The following is a 15,229-nucleotide window of genomic DNA, read 5'->3' as shown; positions in this document are numbered from 1 at the left end:
TTTCAAATAAGAAAAGGAAATAAAAAGTAACGAAAGTTTCAAATATCACCCGAACACGTCGATTTCTCTCCAATTAAACACTTTAACCAATAACTCTTAAAATCCCATACCGGCTAAGCAATGTGTCATCTTAGCCGGGACAGAGGGAGTAATAACTAAATATCAATCTTATATGTTAAAAATATCAACACAATCTTCTTGTGTTTGATAAACTTATGCCTTTGTTTTTATATTTAAATTTACATGTTGTATTGATATAATTATATCTTTGTGTTGATAATTTTAATACACAGAATTGAAAGTTATTAGCTATTACTATAAATTAGTCATACTAACGCAACCCATTGAGAAAAAAAATTAAAACTCATTATTTTTCAAAAGTTGAGTCTGGCCAGAATTTGATCAAACTTCGTGACGTAAATAAATGATTATTATCCCTTAAATACATTCATTAATGGAGAGATAACAAAAGAACATAGAATATTTCTTTAGTACTCAAAAAGGATCTATGAAAATTGAAAAACATCCTCATAACCCTAATTTCTTCCAGAGCATCCGCAATTGTTTGTTTCAATGTTTCTTGCAACAGAAAGATCGTAGCACACGAGCCCCCCAAAAAGAACGGTAGCAGCCTTCAAAAACGCGCACCCGAACTCCAGCCACCTCGTTTCCCTCAAATGCTCCCTCTGTAGACCTCTAATTCTTCCCTCCAATTGCTCAATCTTCTTCTTCAAAGCCTTGTTTTCTACCACTTTCTCCTTCTCATACAATTGCTCCTTCTTCTCCTTCACCGCCTTGGCGATTTCCAAACTCTCCTCGAATTTAGTCGTCAACATTCCCGCATCATGAAGCCCCTTATCCACCGGGAGCGAGCTTGGGGTGTAGATAACGACGTTGGGATGGAAACGGAAGCTGGGGAATTGTCGAAGGAAGGAATACGTCACGAGAGGTTCGGTGTTTTTGGAGTAGATGAATAGCTGGCCGTGCTTGCTTTTAAATAGCATGTCGTTGTTTTCGAAAACGATGGTGTGGAGAAGTTTGTGGATTTTATCGAAGGTAGCGAAGTCAGTCGCTTCTATTTTGTCGCGCCATGATTTGCAGACGCACTTGCACCTCATAATGGTTCTGATTGGGAGTTTTTCGAGGATCTCTCTCATTATGTCTTGTGGTAGATTTGTCAATAAGACTTCTTTGTTTTCCTTTTCCAAAAATTTGGTGATCTTCCTCTTCGTCTTCGTCTTCATAAAAAAGTAGGCCCATTTTATGAATAAATTGGGGATCTTTATTAATAAGTTGGCCATTTTCATCAATGCCTGCAGTAGTTGTGAGTGAAGAAACAATTATCATATTGTAGTCATGTCTATATATAGACATGGATAAAAATTCATCAATTTCTTGTTACTTAATGTGGAATTCAAAATAATAATTTTCTTGACTGAACGAGATTTTAGGTGGAATTGTTGAATGCAAGGAGCAAAGAGAAAAAGGTAACTGAATATTCTAAGTGGGAGTTCGTTTTGCGGTTCATTTTGCAAGATTATATCTCTTATTAAATATGTATTGTATCTAGTTCATGAAATTTAATCCTACAACTTAATACATTCTAGATGGATAATCATGTGATAATTAGTCACAGTCACCATCTCCAACTCAAATAATTTCTCAACTCAATCTTAGATAGATTATCATATGATGATTAGTCATGACAACTGAACAACAGCTAAATGGCTGTTGGGTTTGTAAGATTATAAGACGGGTTAAATATGTATTGTCCTTGGGTCACAAAATTGAATCCTAAATGGATAATTAGTCATAGTCATACCTCCAGCTAAAATAATCTCATAAAAATGAAAAATGTGGAACATTTTGAATTAGAAGGGAGAGTGCATAACTGGACGAAGTCAAGTATTGTAATCAATCCTCGAGTATATATCAAGTAAATAAATTGATAAAACTATAAAGATAATATTTCAATTTATTGAATTATACTACTCACCGTAATTCAGTCACCACCGCCGCCGGAAAGATATGACTTCAGCCTAGGAAATAATATAGAGAACTGAATAAATTTTCAGCACATATAGAGAGAGATCGATGGTGAGGGAGAGAGTTTTCTTTAGATTATATGCTAATTTATAGGAGAGAGATTTGCACACTTATAACAAATCATAACCTAAGATCCTAATAATTTGCTAATTTACCAATTCTGTTTATATATGCTGATTTGACTAGTGTGATTCGCATTTTGTTTTGGAATAAGAGCTTAAAATATGGATTTCCTTTTTCCGAATACAAATATATTACATTTATATACTAATTCAAATATAATAAATAAATAAAATGATTTTCAACGAAGGTAACTAATAAGTAGTATAAGTTAATAGTATATGCTATGTGTATTTTGTAAAGTAAATATCAACTCAATTGTTTCTTTTTTCCAATAAATTATACTAACTCATCAAAAGTAAACAATAAACTACTAATATAGATTGGTATAATAAATAAAAGGATATCAATTTGAGATTTACTTGACATGATTTACGCCGTTTCCAACTAATTGGTTGTTATAAATAGAATTAGAAAAATAATTATTTTTCTTCATCCACTAGTCTCCAATTTTACACTCCTATACCTTTTTTTCTTGTATCCACAATCACTACAACAGTTATTGATGAAGATGATTAAGTTGTTGGAAGGGGATGATGAATCTGAAACGAAGGAAGATTTGTATCTTCCGGAAGAGATTACGAGAGAGATCGTCCAAAGACTTCCGATTCGAAGCATTATAAGGTGGAAGTGTGTTTCTAAATCATGGCGCGATCTGATAGAAGGGGGTGACTTTGTCACATCGCATACTCCGAAACTCGCTTTCTCCTGTGGTCATAGACACACCTACACAGTCTACGATGTTGAGGTCCGCAAGCCACTTTTCGAATTCCGGGTCGTTCTTTCTTATATAAATGGTCCACCACATGTTTCTCGTGCATTAATTAATTCAGTTAATGGTTTAATTTTGACGTGCGATAGTCGGGCTGGTAATTTGTTCGTATGCAATCCAATTACTCGTGAGTATGTTAAGCTTCCTCGTCCGCCAACACTTCCTCTCATTATTGGTTTTGGAATGAGTAAATTAAGTGGTAAATATAAGATTTTATATGGTGACGAATTTGGCTCTTATCATATATGTACCCTAGGAGAAAAGTCCTGGAGAAGCATCTCAGATGTAGCATTGGGTAATTTAAATTTGGAATTTGATACTGTTGCATTTTTTAATGGGAATCTTCACTGGTTGGCATCTGATTGCAAGGGGAATAAATTGATTCGTTGTTTTGATCTTGAAACCGAATTATTTTCCAGTCTTTCTCTTCCTCATGGTCTTAATCTCTGCGACTTACTTAATGTGTCTCGACTATACATTTTGGAAGGTCGGCTATGTTTATGCATATGTTTTTGGGATTCTTTAAATCCTTTCAAGTTTTGGTGGATGAACAAGTACGGAGATGAGAATTCTTGGGTAAACGAATATACCTTCCACTACAAATGTATAGTTCGTCGGTTTGACATTGTTTGGCCGCTCAAAATTTTGGCAAATGGTGACTTATTATTCTACGGTGGTAGCCTATTCATATACTCAAAAAAGACCGGAGTTGTTGAAACTTGTGAAGGTCTTCTTGAGCTATCTAGAGTGTGTTATTCTAACATGGTTAGTTATATCCCAAATTTTGTTTCACTCAAAGCTATGGGAATTCACAATGTTCAATCATTGTCATTCTTATATCCAGCTAATAATATTCAGTCATTACGTTTTTATTAGACAAAATATATTCATAAATTCTTGTATTTTTATATATTATTGTACTACCTTTTCGTTTTAGGTGGCCATTATGTATTTTTAAATTTTTATTTGATCCTTATTTCATTATAGACAACGTAAAATTCATTACAAATAATATTGGATGAACAACATACACACCTATCGACTATGCATTTTGGAAGGTCGGCTATGTTTATGTCTATGTATATGGGCATCTATGTGCCGTTGCAAGTTCGTTAATTGGTGGATGAACAATTACGGAGAAGAGAATTGCTGGGTAAATGAATATACCTTCCACTATAATACAGTTAAGTCCAATTAATCATTGAGAGAAATAAAATAAGTACTACCATAATATTATAGGTGGGTGAGTTCCCATCTTAATTTTCTATATCGTTACAAAAGAAGGCACCGTCTTAAAAAAATTGCTTTGTATGAAATGATGATCAATGGTTGGTAGTGTATAATGAGAAGCTGCCAAGAAATTGGCACTGCCTCATACCATGATTTAAAAGTAATTATATAATAGTTCTACCAACAAAATCACTATTTATCTTGTTTATTGAATTTATTGTCATGTTATGTCCTCTAACTACTAGTTTTATGAATTAAAAATTTATCATTAATGGAGTATCAAAACTGAATATAAAACAATGAAAGTTACTCTTTAATAGTAAGTAGTATGAAAATCCTACACAAATAAAAAGAAAAAAAACCAAAAATCTAAAAATCCACAATACGTCCAACTAAGAGCACTGTACGAATTTCAATTCATTTTGACGTCTTCTGATGAAACAGCATCAAACAACAACTAAACCATAGCCCGAAAATGTCATGTCATCGATTTTCGATAATTAAACGCATATATGTGTGTGTATATATGTGAGAGAGAGATAGACATTGTGTTGAGGTCATATGTGGTGAAGACATCCTATTGTTAGTAGGCGCCAACCGAATGTAATCATGGATTGGACCCATTGCTTAATCAAAACTACGCGTTCGATTATTTAATAGCCAGCTTTCCTTTACCATCCTTAAACAGCTCACCTTTTTTCAACTATATATACACTTACAAAATCCATTACAAATATATCCATCTCTCACTCATATTTCAACACACAAAATGGCAGTATCAATTGTAGCATTCCTCTCAGCCTTTCTTGCCTTAGCCTGCTTAACCGCCGCCGATTTCTACCGCGACACCGTCACCACATTTGGCGATGGCCGCGCCAAAATACTTGAAGGCGGCCGCGGCTTCTCCCTCTCCCTCGACCAATCCTCTGGCTCCGGTTTCCAGTCCAAGAACGAGTTCATGTTCGGCCGCTTCGACATGCAGCTTAAACTCATCCCCGGCAACTCAGCCGGAACCGTCACCACTTTCTATGTCAGTATTTTCTTAAAGTTGAATTAATTCAAATTTAGAATTCGATTTCATTACTGAAATTATTAAAGTACTGAAAATATGACTTATAATATATATTTATAAACAATGCAGTTGTCATCTCAAGGCCCGGGCCATGACGAAATCGACTTCGAATTTCTTGGAAATTCGAGCGGAAATCCCTACACAGTTCACACAAATGTTTTCTCGAAAGGAAAAGGCGACAAAGAGCAACAGTTCCATCTCTGGTTCGACCCCACCGCCGCCTTCCACACCTACTCCATCGTCTGGAGCCCCAACAAGATCATGTAATTACTCTTTCACAATCAATAGTTAGTTCTATTTTTTCATTTTTGTCCGTCTAATAAAAATAGTCTTTCATCCTTTTTAGTAACATGTCACACCATTTTATTCTCTCTTTCTTATTTTATTAATTTTATATTAAAACGTGCAGATTCCTAGTGGACAACAGCCCTATCAGAGTGTTCAACAACCACGGTAGCTCGGGCGTGGCATTCCCCACGAACCAGCCGATGAGGGTATACTGCAGCCTCTGGAACGCGGACGACTGGGCCACGCAGGGCGGCCGCGTGAAGACCGACTGGGCCCACGCTCCGTTCACCGCATACTACAGAAACTTCAACATCGGTTCGTGCGCACCCGGAACGCCCTGCGCGACACAGGAGCTCGACGCGAAGGCGAGAAACAGACTCAGATGGGTGCAGCAGAATCACATGGTTTACAATTACTGCGCAGATTCCACCAGATTCCCTCAGGGATCTTCTCTCGAGTGCAAGCGTTCCAGATTTTAAGATTCCATCATCAATTTTTTTTAATATCGTGTCATATCATTCTTGTGTGTCTATATTTGATTCCCTTCGTATTCTTATTCAATGTAATTATTATTGAAATTCAATCATAATGGCTCATGCATTTTTATTGTGCATACAAATTCTCAAGTCTATTTGCAAGAATCGATTAGTATATTCTTTACAATTTCTCATATTTTAAATTACAAGTTACAACATACGCTTAAATAGTATATCCGCGCCTGCAAAATATTGTCTACATTTGACTCGGCAGGAGTTTTAAGAAAAGTGAAGAAAAGTGAGTGCAAAAAGTTATGGTTTCCACATTTATGCAGTATTAGTTTTATATTCCCTCCGTCCCTCAAATTTTGTCACAGTTTGACCGGACACGGATTTTAAGAAATGTAATGGAAAGTAAGTTGAAAAGGTCAATATGTAGTGGGTCCTACTTTTAGGCCATGTTTGGTTGCCAGGATTCTGTCCGGGAAAGTAATCTAATTCCTTAAATTTTAAATTTCTGTGTTTGTTTCGGTTTTTAATCAAACTGGGAAAGTAATCAGAATCCGAGAACAAGGAAAGTTAATACAACTTTCCAGGATTCTGAATCCTAGCTTCTCTTAGTTATTCTTTTTCCCAGTTTTAGGATTCTTACATATTTCAGCAATATAATATAGTTTTTTAATTATTATTATTATTATTATTATTATTATTATTATTATTATTATTATTATTATTATTATTATTATTATTATTAATTACAATATTTTAAAAATAATTTTAAATTATAAATCATACTTAATTTGACTATAATAAATAACTATAATTAATATTATCATAATTATAACTATATTTTATAATAATTCATAATAATAATTAATAATTAAAATATAATTATATAATATAAATTGTATAATAAATAATAATTAATTATATTTTATAAATTAATAATTAATCAATAAATTCATGTGCAATTATAATTTATAAAATTTATTCAATTATAATATTCGTAAATATTATAATTATAATATAGTAATTATTATATCTATTACTATAATAAATGAGTATAATACTCCATGTAACTACAATTATAGTTATACTATTATATATTATGATGGATAATCCATATTAAACTGTCCAACATAATAATAAATGTAATTATATAATAATTATTATTTATAATTAATAATAAATTATTTTTTTTCAATATTATTCTTTTTTATAAATAAAATAATAATAAGTATATTTTTAGTTTGGTGTTTAAATTAAATACAAATTTAGAATCTTGATATTTTCCAAACACAGGAAAGTAAAGTTACTAGGAATCATATTCCCGGGATTCACTTTCCTAGGAATCATTTTCCTTGCCAACTTTACTTTCCCGCCAACCAAACATGGCCTTAAAGTATTAGTTTTATAATAAAATATAAGTGAGAATGAGTTAGTGGAAAGTGAGAACCATTTACTCTTACTTTTAAATAATTCATGGTAGGCGGCTGTGCCAATTTCTTGGTAGCATCTCAATTGACACTACATTCATAAATATAGTTAGCTATCTAGGTTAGTCTTGGTAATTCAATCTGTTAAGATCAAACCTGATATGTAATAAGAAGGAAATTCTAAATCCGAATACGAACATGACCTATTATATTCGAATTTGAACACAAACCTGACCTATTATATTCGAATCCAAACATGATGCGCTGACAACAAGACACATGTTGTCATAATAGCAATACGAATCTGGTACGATAACCTAATGAACTCTGAGAAAATGATAAATTAAAATAGTAATGTAAATTATTAATTGGTCATCCAAATCCGAGAACTCAATCCAAATTATAGTGCTTACCCTGACCCTATAAGAACACCAATACCATAATTAAGGCCATACACTAATCCATTAGAGCGTCTCCAATGGCGGACGTCGCGGTAGGACATCGCCGACGTCCTACCCGACGTCCGCCGTAGTGAAGGGGAAGGGCGCCCACGCCCGTCCCATGTCCTCGCCCCTCAGCCCGACGTCCGTCGTAGTGGCGACGGTCGGACGTCCCGGTCGGACGTCCTAGTTATTTTTATTTTTATTTTTTTGGTAAAACTCTATAAATACGGCACCATATATACGGCTCGTTAAATTTCGTAAATTTGAAACGTATAAATTGAATAATTGTGATTTTATTTTATTGCGGGAAGTCCTAGTGGAAGTCCTACATTGTGCAGTGGGATGGGAAGTCCTAGTGGGAAGTCCTAGTGACGTGGCAGGAGGTTTTTGTGGGAAGTCCTAGTGGGAAGGGCGCCACCGGAGATACTCTTAATTAATTGTGTGTGTTTTCTTATCTTTGTTCAAAATATTTTAGACCTAATCTAGGTTTTCGCACTACATTAACTTTCCTAGTTGTGAGTAAAGGAAAATTCGGATATAAATGGCAACGGTGGAATAATAATAATGCATAAGGTTACCTAAATCTCTACCCAAAAAAAAAACAAAAAAACAAAACAAAAACAAACTAATTCTCTACTTGTTGTGTTCCCATTCGTTCAATTGTTTTCACCCCAATATATTGTATTTTATTTATATTATATTAAAGATTATAGTAAGATTTTATTCTTTAAATAAGAAAAAAAAAAAATCAAACGTGTATTCCGTATTCTAGTACATGATTTGATTTAGCGAAAATAAATTAATAGAGATTTGTATAAGGAAACAAGTAAAATATAGAATATATCAATTTGAGATTTACTTGCGGCAATAATTTACACCTTTTCTATTATAGGGGACTAGTTGGTTGTTATAAATAGAATTAGAAGAATAGTTTTTTTCTTCATTCCCTAGTCTCCAATTTTATACTCCTATTTTTTCAGTATCTACAATTATTGCTGCAGTTATTGATGAAGATCAATAAGTTGTTGGAAAAGGATGCAGAAACTGAAACAAAAGGAAGATTGTATCTTCCGGAAGAGATTATGAGAGAGATCGTCCGAAGACTCCCGATTAGAAGCATTATAAAGTGGAAGTGTGTTTCTAAATTATGGCGCGATATAATACAAGGGGGTGACTTTGTGACGCCGCAAACTCCAAAACTGGTTTTCTCTTTAAGAGGCACCCACATGGTCTACGATGCAGGTGAGGCATGCGTGCCGCTTTTCGAATTTCGGACCCATACATCTTATATTCACATGCCACATGTTACTAATCGCCTTGATTCAGTTAATGGTTCAATTTTGCTGAGGTATGGATCAAATAATATTTTGGTCATCTGCAATCCAATTACTCGTGAATATGTTGAACTTCCTCCTCAACCTACACATTCTTTCATTTTCGGATTTGGGGTGAGCAAATTAACCGGAAAATATAAGATTTTATATGGTGACAAATTTGGATCTTATTATATACTTACCCTAGGAGAAGAGTCCTGGAGACGAATCCCAGAGGCAACATTGGGTATTTTAACTCGTCATATGGTGAATTATGATACTGCAACATTTTTCAACGGGAATCTTCACTGGTTGGCGTCTGATAAGGGGAACAGATTAATATGTTGCTTTGATCTTGAAACCGAGTTATTTACCAATCTTTCTCTTCCTCCGCTTTTACATGTCGACAGCAAATACACCCGTCATCAACTATGCATTTTGGAAGGTCGGCTATGTCTATGTTTATGTTTATGGGATTATGCAGATCGTTTCAAGTTTGTTTATTGGTGGATGAACAACTACGAAGATGAGAATTCTTGGGTAAAGGAATATACCTTGGACCACGGTAGACTTGATTGGCCTGACAAGATTTGGCCTCTCAAAGTTTTGACAAATGGTGACTTATTGTTCTATAATACTACACGACTATTTATATACTCCAAAAAGACTAGAACTATTGTGACATGTGATGGTCTTCCTAAGCGATCTAGGTATGATTGTTCAAGCATCACCATTTATACCCCAAGTTTTCTTTCTCTCAAAGCTATGGGGATTCACAATGTTCGATCATTACCATTCTTCTACCGAGATAATAATACTCAGTCATTGAATTTTTATTAGGAAAAATATATTCATAAATTCTTGTACTTTCATAGATTCTTCTACCGCGTTTTCATTTTGATAGCTAGGGTATTACTCCCTCCGTCCCAGATAATTTGACCCAGTATTCCATTTCACTTTTACCATTTTTGATAGTGGATCCCATATTCTACTAATTCATTCATACTCACATTTTATTATAAAACTAATACTATAAAAATAGGACTCATATCCCACCAACTTTTTCAACTCACTTTCCGTTAGATTTCTTAAAACCTGTGTCGGGTCAAAGTGTCCCAAATTATCTGGGACGGAGAGAGTACGTATTTTTAATTTGAACTATTTGATTAGATCCATTCTATGTTTGTTCTCGTGTTTTAATTTGCAATATGCCATTCCTTTAAACAATCCAAGCTATAGTGATATATGATAAAATAATATTTGTTAAACCCTAGATGGAAAGAAATAAGTCTATTGCTAGAGAATATCAATAATTAATACAGCCTAGAATAATGTTACTTTTGTTTGTGTGCATGTTCACAGCGTTGTTTGGAACTTGGATGGATGCATTCTTATAGTAATAAATTGAGTTTGAGGAATTTTTAGTACATTCTTTTAAGCAAATACATTTAAATAACGGTTGTATAAAAAGCTCGCAGTCTTAATTATCAGTTCTAACCACATGCTTAGTAATTCCTACAATTGAAAACTGATATGAATAAATTAATGTGTAACAAGTTATTCTTTTATAAAGAAATTAATAAATTGAGAGAAATAAAATACTTATATTATTATTGGTATGTAAGTTCTTATCATATTTTTCTATAATGTTACAAAAGAAGGGACACCGTCTTATAAGAAATTGATTTTTTATATAATGATCAAAGGTAGGTAGTGTGTAAATGAGATGCTTCCAACTTCCAAGAACTTGGCACCGCCGCCTACCATCGTTTAAAAGCATATAATAATTCTACCAACAACATCACAATTTATCTTGTTTATTTATACTTCATTATAATGATATGTCCTCTAACTCCTAACTTTTATAGTGAATCATATTTTTCCAACGCATATATATATATATATGTTGCCTACATATAATATATGAACTACCAACCAACACCCAAATCTCATTAGGTACGTCAAAAAACCTGATATATACACATACATAGTATCGCAATAAAACTAATTTCCAATTTAGAACCCAAAACTTTCGATCTTATATATTAAAATTATTAACACAATGACAAACTTTATCAATATCAACATAAAAGCATAAATATATCAATAGTACTATCTCCGTCCATGAAAGTTTATCTCATTTTTTTATTTCCTACGTCCCACAAAGTTTGTCCCATTTTACTTTTACCATTTTTGGTAGTGGACCTTATATTCCAATAACTCATTCATGTTCACATTTTATTATAAAACTAATATATAAAAATATGGCTGACATTACACTAACTTTTTTCTTAAAACCCGTGTTGGATGAAAGTGGGACAATATTTGGGGGATAGGGGTAGTATTATGCAGTTGTGTTTAATATAGTTATGTCTTTGTGTTGGTAATTTTAACATACAAAATTAAAAAGTTCTAGATTTTGGATTGGAAATTAGTTAGCAGTTGTTCACGTCCTTGCGTATACAAGCATGCATTTATACTAGTAATCAATTTACTCATTTTTCATGAAATGTACTCCCTCTGTCCATTAAAAATGAAACGTTTTCCTTTTTAGATTATCCCATTAAAAATGAAACGTTTCCTAAAAATGGAAACAACTATATCTCTACTTTTCCATATCTCTTACTTTACTCTCTCTTCATTAACTCATAAAACAGTACTACATAAAATCCCGTGTCGATTTCCAAATGTTGCATTTTAAGTGGGACAGAGGGAGTATATATTCCATAACCTATGCACTTTAATACTCCCTCCGTTCCATAATAATGGAGGTGTCCGAAGTTCAAATCATTCTGACACGAGTTAACGTCTACTCACGAAACTGCATCAAACACCAGCTAAGCCATAGCCCAAAACTACCATATCATCGATTTCGAGAATTTAAATGCATGTATGTGTGTGTGTGAGAGGGAGAGAGAGATAGGCATTGTGTTGAGGTCATATGTGTTGAAGACATCCTATTGTTAGTAGGCGCCAACCGAATGTAATCATGGATTGGACCCATTGCTTAATCAAAACTACGCGTTCAATTATTTAATAGCCAGCTTTCCTTTACCATCCCTTTTCCAGCTCACCTTTTTCAACTATATATACACTTACAAAATCCATTGCAAATATATCACACATCTCTCTCTCATAACTATTTCAATACACAAAAATGGCAGCATCAATTCTAGCATTCCTCTACGCCTTTCTTGCCTTAGCCTGCTTGACCGCCGCCGATTTCTACCGCGACACCATCACCACATTTGGCGATGGCCGCGCCAAGATACTTGAAGGCGGCCGCGGCATCTCTCTCTCCCTCGATCAATCCTCTGGCTCCGGTTTCCAGTCCAAGAACGAGTTCATGTTTGGCCGCTTCGACATGCAGCTCAAACTCGTCCCCGGCAACTCAGCCGGAACCGTCACCACTTTCTATGTCAGTATTTTTTTATAGTTGAATTAATTTAAATCTAGAATTTCAATTTCATTATTGAAATTATTAAAGTATTGAAATATGACTTACATTATTTATTTATAAACTATGCAGTTGTCGTCTCAAGGCCCGGGCCACGACGAAATCGACTTCGAATTTCTTGGAAATTCAAGCGGAAATCCCTACACAGTTCACACAAACGTGTTCTCGAAAGGAAAAGGCGACAAAGAGCAGCAGTTCCATCTCTGGTTCGACCCCACCACCGCCTTCCACACCTACACCATCGTCTGGAGCCCCAACAAAATCATGTAATTACTTTTCATTTTGGTCTGTAAAAAAAAATAGTTTTTCTTTCTTTTTTTGGTAACGTATCATGTCATTTTATTCTCTTTCTTATTTTATTAATTTTATATTTAAACGTGCAGATTCCTAGTGGACAACAGCCCTATCAGAGTGTTCAACAACCACGGTAGCTCGGGCGTGGCATTCCCCACGAACCAGCCGATGAGGGTATACTGCAGCCTCTGGAATGCGGACGACTGGGCTACGCAGGGCGGCCGCGTGAAGACCGACTGGGCCCATGCTCCATTCACCGCTTACTACAGAAACTTCAACATCGGCTCGTGCGCAGCCGGAACGCCCTGCGCGACTCAGGAGCTCGACGCTAAGGCGAGAAACAGACTCAGATGGGTTCAGCAGAATCATATGGTTTACAATTACTGCGCAGATTCCAACAGATTCCCTCAGGGATCTTCTCTCGAGTGCAAGCGTTCCAGATTTTAAGATTCCATCATCAATTTATTTAATATTGTGTTGTATCATTCTTGTGTGTGTATATTCTTATTCAATGTAATTTTATTTAATGAAGTTGTTAACCATAATAAAATTCACATTTTATTTATTTAATTATTTGTGAATATTAAGAATACATTTTCTATAGTTAGTATTGTGTGAATACATTAACAAAAAATAATTGTTGAAATGATGATGAAAGTGCACATGTATGCAAGCTAATTTGGATTAATGTGTAACGAAATTATAAACGGAATGGAAAATATATTATTGTCTAAAATAAAATATTTCTAAATTGTAACAATATTTCAGAATTGAAAACAAGTCATCCTCATCAATCAAGGATAGAAACAGTCCTTCAATCAATGTTTGTGCACGTAACGATTGTCGAAAATCCGACCGCCAGCCAGCCAGCCGCAACGAACCTTTTCTAAGGCTACATCAAATTCCTCAATATTATTCTTCAAGATTTGAACATTACGAATACCCATGGTCTCGAACGAAATAAAGCTTGGGGTGTAAATAACGACGCTGGAATATAAACAAGAATAGGGAAATCGTCGATGTGTCACATGCGTTTCAGTGGTTTTGGAGTAGATAAATAGTTCACGGTTGTCTCTATTATTAGATGCAATTATCAAGTCATCATTTAACGAAACGAGCGGATAAAAAAGTCCACCTAAGTTGTCGAGGGTATATTCCTTTATCCAAGAATTCTCATCACCGTAGTTCTCCATCCTCCAAATAACAATTCCATGAGGAGATAAAATATCGGATATACATAGCCGACCCTCCAGAATACACAAATGATAACCGCCATAGATACGTTTTATTCCATAATCACGAGAAGGAATAGAATATTTTGTAATGATCTCGGTTTCAAGATCAAGACAACAAACAAAAACATTCTCATCTGAATCAGATGCCAACCAGTGAAGATTTCCGTTAAAAAATGCAGCTTTATCACGGTGCATACTAGGGTTGCCTGGTGCTGCTGAGATGCTTCTCCAATACCCTCTTTTTCCTAGAGTATATACTAAACATGACATGTGATCACTACATAAAACCTTATATCGCCCGCTTAATTTGCTCATTCCAAATCCATATACTTTGTTAGAATCATATAAAACATATGCACACAGAGGAGGAAGGTCGATATATTCACGAGTAATTGGATTGCATATGCAAAGAATCTCACAAATAAAATGGTATCCAGCGCACACCAAAATCAAACCATCAACTGATCCAATCACATAACGACATTTATCGCCGTGCAGAAGAGGCGGCCGGAATTGGCAAAGTGGTTGGAAGGCCTCATCGCAGGCCGTGAACCCCGTGTCTTCATTAGCGAAAGCCAGGCCTGGTTTCGGGCTATACAACGTCCCAAACTCGCGCCATGACTTACAAACACACTTGCACCTCGCAATGCTTCTAATCGGGAGTCTCCTGAGGATCTCTCTCGTGATATCTTCCGGAAGATTTGTAAGCAAACCTTCCTTCATTAGTTCAGTCGTCATCTCGAGAAAATATGGCTTCAGCCTAAGGCATAATATAGATTGAGAATTAAATCTTTGAATAACTGGAGCTATAATTTCGTTTCAACAAATCCCACATATCATGGGGACTATATAAAATTGCTTCATTCTCTCCAACAAACAACAAATATACATACTCTAATACATATAGTTATGTTAAATAACAATGATGATTTGATATACCAGCCACCATAATGTCAATTAACAACTTTTAAAAGTACTTATTTTTAGTTTGGAATATTTGTTGAGGACGATTAAAAAAAAAGACTCATATTTTATATTTTGATTGAT

The 15,229-nt window shown here is 34.7% G+C and overlaps 4 protein-coding genes across 4 annotated transcripts; 2 read left to right on the top strand and 2 right to left on the bottom strand.

Moving 5' to 3' along the window:
• Window positions 1-536: 536 nt before the first annotated feature.
• LOC125195497 lies at window positions 537-2,097 on the bottom strand. The gene is made up of 2 exons (XM_048093640.1): window positions 1,997-2,097; window positions 537-1,313 (listed from the first exon to the last, which is right to left on the bottom strand). Exon 2 carries the CDS (start codon window positions 1,305-1,307, stop codon window positions 537-539), a length of 771 nt encoding a protein of 256 aa, XP_047949597.1. The 5' UTR covers window positions 1,308-1,313; window positions 1,997-2,097.
• Window positions 2,098-4,918: 2,821 nt separating this feature from the next.
• Window positions 4,919-6,140, top strand: LOC125195644 (xyloglucan endotransglucosylase protein 1-like). Its single transcript, XM_048093776.1, has 3 exons — window positions 4,919-5,198; window positions 5,310-5,503; window positions 5,650-6,140. The coding sequence occupies exons 1-3, from the start codon at window positions 4,938-4,940 to the stop codon at window positions 6,005-6,007; spliced, it is 813 nt and encodes a 270-aa protein (XP_047949733.1). The 5' UTR covers window positions 4,919-4,937; the 3' UTR covers window positions 6,008-6,140.
• Window positions 6,141-12,330: 6,190 nt separating this feature from the next.
• Window positions 12,331-13,478, top strand: LOC125195643 (xyloglucan endotransglucosylase protein 1-like). The gene is made up of 3 exons (XM_048093775.1): window positions 12,331-12,614; window positions 12,726-12,919; window positions 13,037-13,478. The coding sequence occupies exons 1-3, from the start codon at window positions 12,354-12,356 to the stop codon at window positions 13,392-13,394; spliced, it is 813 nt and encodes a 270-aa protein (XP_047949732.1). The 5' UTR covers window positions 12,331-12,353; the 3' UTR covers window positions 13,395-13,478.
• Window positions 13,479-13,765: 287 nt separating this feature from the next.
• Window positions 13,766-14,920, bottom strand: LOC125195496 (F-box protein At5g49610-like). The gene has a single exon (XM_048093639.1). The coding sequence runs from the start codon at window positions 14,918-14,920 to the stop codon at window positions 13,766-13,768; it is 1,155 nt and encodes a 384-aa protein (XP_047949596.1).
• Window positions 14,921-15,229: the final 309 nt, after the last annotated feature.

The sequence above is a fragment of the Salvia hispanica genome, chromosome 6 (genome assembly GCF_023119035.1).
Source record: "Salvia hispanica cultivar TCC Black 2014 chromosome 6, UniMelb_Shisp_WGS_1.0, whole genome shotgun sequence".
Classification (NCBI taxonomy): domain Eukaryota; kingdom Viridiplantae; phylum Streptophyta; class Magnoliopsida; order Lamiales; family Lamiaceae; genus Salvia; species Salvia hispanica.
The sequence above is the reverse complement of the archived record's forward strand: the minus strand, read 5'-3'. Positions and strand labels throughout refer to the sequence as shown.

Coding starts and splice junctions, on each gene's coding strand:
- LOC125195497 (XM_048093640.1), bottom strand. CDS start 1,307: ATGAAAATGGCCAACTTATTAATAAAGATCCCCAATTTATTCATAAAA.
- LOC125195644 (XM_048093776.1), top strand. CDS start 4,938: ATGGCAGTATCAATTGTAGCATTCCTCTCAGCCTTTCTTGCCTTAGCC. Junction 5,199..5,309: donor GAACCGTCACCACTTTCTAT/GTCAGTATTTTC, acceptor TAAACAATGCAG/TTGTCATCTCAAGGCCCGGG. Junction 5,504..5,649: donor TGGAGCCCCAACAAGATCAT/GTAATTACTCTT, acceptor TAAAACGTGCAG/ATTCCTAGTGGACAACAGCC.
- LOC125195643 (XM_048093775.1), top strand. CDS start 12,354: ATGGCAGCATCAATTCTAGCATTCCTCTACGCCTTTCTTGCCTTAGCC. Junction 12,615..12,725: donor GAACCGTCACCACTTTCTAT/GTCAGTATTTTT, acceptor TAAACTATGCAG/TTGTCGTCTCAAGGCCCGGG. Junction 12,920..13,036: donor TGGAGCCCCAACAAAATCAT/GTAATTACTTTT, acceptor TTAAACGTGCAG/ATTCCTAGTGGACAACAGCC.
- LOC125195496 (XM_048093639.1), bottom strand. CDS start 14,920: ATGACGACTGAACTAATGAAGGAAGGTTTGCTTACAAATCTTCCGGAA.